Source organism: Etheostoma cragini, chromosome 3, assembly GCF_013103735.1.
Source record: "Etheostoma cragini isolate CJK2018 chromosome 3, CSU_Ecrag_1.0, whole genome shotgun sequence".
NCBI lineage: Eukaryota > Metazoa > Chordata > Actinopteri > Perciformes > Percidae > Etheostoma > Etheostoma cragini.
Window position 1 is genome coordinate 20,829,809 of NC_048409.1, and position 8,687 is coordinate 20,838,495.

General features: G+C 40.5%; 3 protein-coding genes across 9 annotated transcripts in view; 1 reads left to right on the plus strand and 2 right to left on the minus strand.

The window, feature by feature from the left end:
• gdpd5b (glycerophosphodiester phosphodiesterase domain containing 5b) overlaps positions 1–1,112 on the plus strand; it is a 42,926-nt gene extending 41,814 nt beyond the window's left edge. For 3 of the 5 annotated variants that reach the window (XR_004655979.1, XR_004655980.1, XM_034866961.1), the window contains one exon: positions 39–1,112. Coding sequence is in view for 3 of the 5 variants with exons in the window: in XM_034866961.1 (XP_034722852.1) it covers positions 39–124 (86 nt within the window). In the remaining 2 variants the exon portion in view is untranslated. The remainder of the gene's footprint in view (positions 1–38) is intronic. The other 2 variants (XM_034866964.1, XM_034866962.1) reach the window with 1 other exon arrangement.
• Positions 1,113–2,878: 1,766 nt separating this feature from the next.
• hspa13 (heat shock protein 70 family, member 13) lies at positions 2,879–6,432 on the minus strand. The gene is made up of 5 exons (XM_034866965.1): positions 6,255–6,432; positions 5,791–6,131; positions 5,109–5,322; positions 4,751–4,918; positions 2,879–3,559 (listed from the first exon to the last, which is right to left on the minus strand). The coding sequence occupies exons 1-5, from the start codon at positions 6,277–6,279 to the stop codon at positions 2,979–2,981; spliced, it is 1,329 nt and encodes a 442-aa protein (XP_034722856.1). The 5' UTR covers positions 6,280–6,432; the 3' UTR covers positions 2,879–2,978.
• Positions 6,433–7,273: 841 nt separating this feature from the next.
• Positions 7,274–8,687, minus strand: part of samsn1a (SAM domain, SH3 domain and nuclear localisation signals 1a) — a 17,942-nt gene continuing 16,528 nt past the window's right edge. For all 3 annotated transcript variants that reach the window (XM_034867384.1, XM_034867385.1, XM_034867386.1), the window contains one exon: positions 7,274–7,711. In XM_034867384.1, coding sequence (XP_034723275.1) covers positions 7,557–7,711 — 155 coding nt within the window. In that variant the 3' untranslated portion in view covers positions 7,274–7,556. The remainder of the gene's footprint in view (positions 7,712–8,687) is intronic.

Sequence of the window (8,687 nt, forward strand, 5' to 3'; positions counted from 1 at the left end):
TCACTGACTTTTTCCCTTTATCCTTTGGCGCCCTCCAGAGGTGGGGAATGGAGTCGGCAGTGCTGATGAGCTGTACACGGACAATGGCTACGACTACTACACCAATCAGGGCATTAGCCAATGAGTGGGACTGAGCCAGAGTGAATCTGCTGGAGCGAGATGTAGACAACAACGCTCTGTGACCACATTATTCCTGTTCTAGTCTTTGTAATGTCTGATCTCCCATTCTGTCCTAGTGAATAACCGACAGACTGCTGAATCAGATGGAGAAAAACGACCACCCAGTTGCTTTGTGTACATTCTGTAAATAGTTTTGTTTGCTATTTAGACATACTGTTTATCACCCAGGACTGCACGCACTTTTTATTAATGGATTTTGCCAAATCTGTGGACTCCTCTCACATCTGATAGCCCGAGACGCCCCTTTGAGTTACAAAGGCCTGCTTTTTTTAAATGTTTCCAGATTCTTTATTATTTTAAGCTTATTTTCCAAAGCAGTTCCTTGTTTTTAAACACTGTACATGATATTCTTCTCTTCTCATAGATGAATTTCCTTTTATGAAGAGGCTTTTTACAATGCTTTATTGCAGCATGAGACTAAATGCTAACGGCTCATTATGCTCTAGCCTCCCGTCAGCACTCCATTGAGCTGTTCTTAATAGTACTAACATTAATATTTATATGTAAAGAGAGAAAGAAAAAAAAACATGAACACGCCGTTTACACAATCCTGCCTTTTCCTCCAAGTGAAATATTCACAAGGTGTTTGTAAGATAATTATTTCAATAAATGCTGAATTCCCCCCACCCCCCCTGCCCTACTTGTGACCAGTGTACATAATGATCATGTTGACTGGTATTTGTGAGCTGTGCTCCCAGAGCACCAGAAGAACACATGAAAACGGTTTGGGGATGAAGAGTTGTGCTGTCTGTTAATTGTTCATGTGAAGGTGTTTGGACTTTATTGTTTTTAAAAGATGTGAACGGTGTATTGTGTTTATTCTGGCTGGGTATATTTTTTTTACCCCGTGTGCAGTGCTATGTTGAGTGTGTTAGTGTATATAAAAGGTGAACCAGTGTGTGAGATGCTCCAGCCAACTAAGCATTACATTTGAACAATGTGACTGATGAATAATAATTACAATAGCCTGGTTAAGATGGAAGTCATATCACTTCCTACACAGCCTCTGAACTGCAGTTACCTCTGTGGTATTTTAGTGTTGACAGACGTGTAAAACTGACTGCTGTAAGGTAAATGAAGTGGGTGCTAAATGTGAAAATAAAGCTCTAAGCGAATTGAAGGGACGCCACAGGTGACACAGGGTCAATACACAGATTGCCTTTTGTGTTTTCTTTGTATTACTGTGCCTCAGAAATAAACATAAAAAAAAAAAAAATTGATTTTGTTTTTGCTTAAGTTTTATATGGATTCCCTCTTCTTGTCTCCGGACTGCCTTATGTATGGCGTATTAGGGCCATATAATCAGCATTGATCAACACCAGAAATATCTTAACATTGTGAGCTTAGTGTATGTTGCCCAGAAATACAGTATGATACTTAAACAAGCCAGTGAAGCTGTTGAGAAATATAATTTTAATTGGCTAAATGCAGGTTGTAAACATTTAACTTTTTTGTCAACTTTTAGGTGGCTAGACTGACAGAGTACATGTTATATAAAAATAGATCAGTCTCATAATTTTTTCATCTCCTACAATGATTTGTACAGTATCAAAGGCAAACATAGCCTCAAATAAGCTTCATCTTTAGTTTATACTCTCATATCAATCTCAGTTCCAACATGAGAATATTTAAAAACAAATTAGATAAAATAAATACACCTGCTAATGAATGACTAGGCAAAAAAAATAATATATATATAGATAGGTAATTGGTTATATTGGATCATCTGAACAGAAATGGAAATCATCTCATCCTAAATGTAACAACACATTTTCTATCCAACACAAAAAGGCACAATTTTAGTCCCTCTGCGGGAGTATAAGTGTTGACCTTCTCTACCTACAGTAGCAAAAGCAGGCTGTTCTTACTTCTGATATGTAGCACAAATATTACATAAGTGTATAAGTCACTGCCACTTAAACAAAGCAAGCACTATTGCACAAAAAAACGTTGGTCAACAAGTGGGCATCCACAAAGTGCAGCAATGAGCATGACTGCTCTTAACTCTTAAATAATGCAGTCTGTATTTCATTCAAAGGGAGGGCTGGTGATAATGATCATAAATGAATTTATGAGATGAGTAGTCAATATTGCAGTAAATTGGTTTCAAATTAATTGTTTATAAATACGTGTTTATACAAAGGTCTGCCTCTGTCCCTGTCTAAACTAGAATTCAAACAATATAGCAGCTTTCTACACAGGCCCAAGCCCACTGTGTGTCATCCTTTGATGCACAGATGTTAAAAAACACATATCTTCAAAAAATACGTCAATAGTGCAAATAATGCACTATTTTTTGTAGACTTGCCCTGCAAAACACACACACACGCACATGCAAGCACACAGGCTGGTCTGTAAGTCCTTGAATGTTCCCTGATTTGAACACCATTAAGATTATCTACCATTAATAAGCATCATCAATGAAGCGTCATGGATCAGAAGATTCACATTTCCACAGTACTTGTCATTATTGCTGACGCTTTGTGTGCAACAAAAGCAGCTGTTACTTTAAAAATGGAAACAGAACAGTCCACTTGTCCAGCTGTTATCAGTCACTATCTGTCAAAGAGGAATGTTTTCAAAACGCAGTCAAAAATTGCCTTTCACAGACAAGAGATCACTTGAAAAACCTGAGCATTTTGTATTTCTTCAATCAGGTGTCTTTTGTTGGCATTTCTTTTCTTCTTTTTTTTTTTTAACTTCAGCAGATTGTAAATGTTGCACATTAGAGAAGCATGAAACGGTAAGACAGTCTTTGAGGCATCACTTTTTATCTTAATAAATAACCTTGATAAAGATTAGCTGAAGTTCGTCTTTCGCAAGTGTCTGTTAGGGATTTCTATAGCGCTCACTTGTAAAGGCCAGGAGCCGCCCATGATGCCAGCCTGAATGGCCACACCTGTGACCACAGCCAGGTCAGGGTCTACTGATGTGTTGGGCTCCTTCCCAAAGTACTCCCTGACCAGTCTCCTGATCCTCGGGATCCTGGTAGACCCTCCGACCAGCACAATCTCATCCACGTCCTCTTTCGCTAGGTGGCCCTCAGCTAACACCGTCTCAATGGGAGCAAGGATCTTCTGGAAAAGGTCCTTGTTGATCTCCTCAAACAGCTCACGAGTGATCACAGCCTGGAAGAGAAGCGGAACCGGTGCCAAGCCTTCGGGTGACGCGGAGCTGCCATGGGTGTGAAGGTGCAATGGCACCCTGATGGTGACGCTGGGTTGGAGGGTGAGGTTGAGCTTGGCGGCTTCCACAGCCTGTCGGAGATGGTGGATGTCCTCTTTATGAGTTGGTGGGACGCCAAACTCCTGTTGCGCTCGCTCCATGGTGTACTGGAGCAACCTCTGGCTAAAGTCTTGACCCCCCAGCTTGTTGTTCCCTGCCGAAAAACACAGTCCGCTTGAGATTAGGTTACAGTTCCCTCCGACCCTAACAGCTCTTATTTGGGCAAATGTTGCTTTGCAAAGTTTCAGATTAAAGATGCTAAAATGGAAGACGATTATTGTCTGAATAGATATTTGAAACACAGACACACAGATTTACTAACTGAATCCAGGTGAAAGTTTCCATATTTTGTTCAACTGTTGAGAGCACAGAATAAAATTATATTTTAAGTCTTTAAAAAAGGTGCAATATGTAATATATTTACTGTTAATCCAAAAGTTTTTAGGAAGCTTAGAGCCCAAAAAGAACGCAGAGTTGGCTGATTTCCTCCTGAACAGGTAGGTAAGTATTAGCTTCAGGCTAATTTATCACAGCTACACGGGACGGGACATGTTATGTCATTTCAACATTTGTGTACTCACATTATATAGCTAGAGTACCCAAGTTGGTTACTCGCAAAAACGATTGAGAGACAGCCAGTAAAGTGATCCCGACTGGTTCCGGCTAATGCTGCCATGATAGCCATGCTAACCGTGCTAACTGCTGTTGTTACCGGAGGACCAGTCAAGCGGGCCAAGGCTGTTTACAACGTGTAGCCTGTTCAGCAGCCATAGCCGACAACAGTAAATTATTGTAAGCCAAGAAAGGCTGGTTGTAAATGGGGTAGAGTTAATCGTGAGTTTGCGCTGTTTTTAGCGGTTGTTGGCCGTACTTTTCAGCTGAGAAAGTGTGTCTGTCAGTCGCGTAGAGAGGACGACGAGGTCATGATGTTTTAGCGGTTATTGCCATAATTTCAAGTCGAGATAAGGTGTCTGTCAGTCGGGTACAGAACACTGCATGAGCACAATCCTTTAGGACTGTCAATATATCTAACGTTACTATGTGGATTAATACATGGCTATGTGAGACATGCGTCTAGCAACATTGTTGTGGATGCTGTGGTCTCAGCCTGGCAACCTCCTTGCCCTTGAACTTTGAGTCTGGGGAGGAGGGATCGGGAAGATGACTCTCTACGGTATTTCGAATTTGGACTGCAGTAACTATTTTAAACACTAGCTGTCAGTATTACTGTACATATTGCATCCTTAACTGGGACATGAACTGTGCAACCAAAGGTGAAGCTCCTTTTTTCAGACAACCATGAGCTCATCTCACCTCCTAGTACGGAAGTGGGTAAACACATTACCTGCCATGGCTCTGGTGAGGAACATGCCTCCCTGTTTGTTGAGCAGAGAAACATCCAGGGTCCCCCCCCCAAGGTCCACCACCAGCACATTAAACACATCCGCCTTGTGCAGGCCGTAGGCCATGGCTGCTGCTGTGGGCTCATTGATTACACGCAGGATCTCCAGGCCTGCAAGACAAAGGAAAGATTGTACACTACATGCCAGTGATATTACTAATGCAGTGTGTGTGCTTGTATATTTAATGCTTTTGGGGAAAGGAGGAAAGAAAGAAAGAACCTTCAGAAGCCTGATTTGCAGCTTTGTCAAATGACCTACTGGGACATCCAACATCAGACTAAAATACTTTAGAGAACTGACCAGCGAGGTTGGCGGCCCTGATCGTGTAGTTCCTCTGTCTCTCGTCAAACTCTGCAGGCACCGAGATGACAGCTTTCTGGATGGGCATGTCAAGGTGTCGCTCGGCCATCTTCTTCATCTTCAGCAGCAGCCTGGAGCCTATGAACTCTGGGCTTACAACGAAGGTGTGGTTGGTGGAGATCAGAAACTCTGCACTTCCATTGTTATTTATCACCTGGAAGAGGTGCAAAGAAACAATGTAAGTAAGGTAGGAGAGATCACAAAAACCGAGAGCAGCTCACAGACGATGAACACGGGGTTAGACGATATTGTCGTGATTTGGTTGAAATGTTCAATTCAACTAGAGCTAAATTGAGTTAACCAATGTGTCGATTTTGATAATAAATCATTTTTCAACATTCTGTGGTTGCAGCTTATCAAATGGGGAGATCTTCATTGTTATCTGGAAAAAGTCAATTTGGGCTCTAGGAAACTGTGGCAAACATCTTTTACCGTTTTCTGAATTTTACAGACTAACTAAGACATTAATTGAGAAAGACAAACTACAGAGTACTGTAGCTCAAGCCTATAGTTTCTACCCTAACTACAAGAATAATGGCTGATGAGTAAATGATGGAGCACATGAAGAAAAACACCACTGCATGCAACTAGGTAACGTCAGACCAATCCCATCATGGCCCACCTTAAACGGGTACCGAGCACTCTCCTGCTCCAGGACCTCCGGCTCGAATATCTTCCCGATGAACCTCTTGGCATCGTAGACGGTGTTTTGAGGGTTGCTGTCGGCCAGGTCCACGGCTTCGTGTCCAGCCAGCACCCCAGTGGTGGTGAATGAGACGGCGCTGGGGATGCTCTTCCTGCCCTCTTCATCTGCGATCACTTCCACCTCCCCGCTGCCCGGATGGAAGACGCCGACCGAGCAAAAGGTGGTGCCCAGATCCAGGCCGATCACTTTCGGTTTTGGGGGCGGCAAGTACTGCTGGCCCAGATAGCCCGCTAGGAACAGGGCCAGGATCACCGAACCTGTGGCACAGGGACAACATGCGTATTACAGATGGACCAAAAGCAGTTAGCTCATGTATTAACATCCAGTCCAGTCACCGATAATAACCGTTACCAATAAATATAAACTGTCATTCTACTTACCAATCATAGACATTTCTCCGGACATCGTCGCACAATTGCGAAGTCACCCACAGGTTAAAATTCCCCAAACCCGGCTTTGACAACGTACTAGCTAGTACCATATGGACTCAGTAAGGACTCGTACCAACAAAATACACGTCAACATTGCGTTTCGCCTTGTGGATGCTGGGTAATGTAGTTAACGGCATACACAATCGATGCCACGGATACCGCACATCCAGCGTTGAACTACACTTCCCATCAATGTTTGCGACATGCAATGTTACATTACACGAAAGTTTTGTGACTAATCGGTGTTTTTAGCCAACCAGGCAGAGCCAGGGCAAGTTGAAGTTGATTAAAATAAAAAATAAAAATCGTAAAAAGAAAATTAAAGAAAACAATACAAAAACATTGTATACATTAAATTAGACTTAAAGAAGAAAACTTTCAATTCAAAACATTTTTTAACTAACATTTCTCAATAAAAAATAACAATAATTCATGGCTGTTTAGGCATAAAGCACTGATATATAAATCGGCACAGTAGGCTACTGGTGATGAAACAAATAATTCCGACTTGCAAAAAACAACACAAGATTATATTTGATTGTATTTCTTTGATTTTATTTCCAAAAAAGTGTGAAAACAGTTGAATGCTAACTTTCACATCAGTTCATACCTCATTTTTACAGTCTATGGTTCATGCACATAGGCTCTCTCTCTCTCTCTTTCTCTCTTCCTCTCTCTCTCACATACACACGTTCAGAAAATAACACATTTTTTTCTGTACAGAACACATTACAGGCAATATTTTAATAAGCATTGTTTACACTCTGACACTACATTTCAAAAACATCCCTTCACCAACATTCCTTCATTCATAGAAAGAAAAAAAAGATTACACTGGATGTTAAATTGATATCTGATGAGAAATATCCAAAAATTATGCAGATGTGATAAATAAAGGCTTTATATGCAGAGAAAAAAAACACGGAATAAATACAAGTGACATTTAATCAATGAAACATCACTTTTTCAACAACATAGAATAAAGAAAGCTCCAAAAATCAACATTTACAACTTAACATTATCTTGATAAAGTGACACATGGATAAGATAGAATATTGGTTGTTTGCTCTGCCTATCACACTTTGAAAAAACGTTTACATTAGGCTAGCTTTTGTCTTGTTGTAATAAAATATATTAATGTGACATTTTGAGAAAATTGAGCAATAATTGTTGAAATCGTGATAATAACGAATTATATTCAATATAACACTGAATTCAAATTTTCAAAGTATCTACCTAAAAGTAATGACACTAAGAGTGCACAGCGTCTGTCAGCTGCTCTGCGTCCTCCTTGCTGTCTGAACATTCAGATGGGATGAAGCAACCTGAGTCTCTGGGACAGTCGCTGTCTTCTTCCTTTAGACTGTGGGAAGATCTGTGCTCCTCCGCTTCCCTGACATCATCACCTGCAACCACAAACCAAATGGAATTAGAAAAGTTGAAAAATATGTGCAAAGTGTTAAGTCAGTGGAAAGTAACATACTTAAATGTGTAAGGCTCTTTGACATCTAATTATTTCTACAATAGCACTGTACATTTGTTTCAAGATTAAAGGTTATTATTGCTAAAGTTACTGAAACCAGGCTGTGGGTGGCATACTGTGAGTGGCCAATAACCCATATATTGAAATAACTTATGCAGTGTGATTCAGCATGCAGAAGCAGAAAACATGTCTTCCTCTTTTACAAACACCTCAAATGTCCTCCTTGACTTTTAGTTTCCACTCTCTCAATATTTTTTTTTTTGTATTTCTACTTAATTAATGGAAGCTAATAATCATCCCGTCCATGTTTACAAACTACTAACCTAATGGAGGTCAGCTTGATTTAATTACTGGCATGTGAGTCACCAACTTGGCAGGGTCACACTGCAGCCGATGCCATCTGCTAGTCACACTGTCATCCAAACAGAAAAAAATTACAATGACCTTTAATTTGCCTTGTCTGCAACTGCAAACTGCAAAAACATGAGCAGACTGAACTTAACTAGCAAGTAGTGTTTGTCCATTTTTTCACACTGGAAAGTAGTTTTGTTTTCATTCACACAGCGCCGAGCAGCCTTCTGCTTCAAGACATCAGATTACAGGAACACCTTCTGCCTCATTGGGCGCTTTCAATCTGAGTAACAGGAAATCACCGATAAGCTTCTTTGTATTTCTCTTCTGTGTGGCAAAAAAGTCTCCACTTTCACAGAAATATCTTCTTATTGTGCAGTACAAATTAAATCGCAAATAGTAATATTATTATTTATAATAATAATAATGTTATTAAATTACATTAGTAGGCCTACAACCAAGTTGACGAACCACTTACACTCACCGGCCACTTTATTAGGTACACCTGTCCAACTGCTCGTTAACACTTAATTTCTAAGCAGCCAATC

Excerpts from the sequence above, each read along its gene's own strand:
- hspa13 (XM_034866965.1), bottom strand. The coding sequence starts at position 6,279 with ATGTCCGGAGAAATGTCTATGATTG. Across the intron at positions 5,323-5,790 it reads GTGCTCGGTACCCGTTTAAG|GTGATAAATAACAATGGAAG; the intron begins GTGGGCCATGAT and ends CACCTCTTCCAG. Across the intron at positions 4,919-5,108 it reads CAGGGCCGCCAACCTCGCTG|GCCTGGAGATCCTGCGTGTA; the intron begins GTCAGTTCTCTA and ends TTTGTCTTGCAG.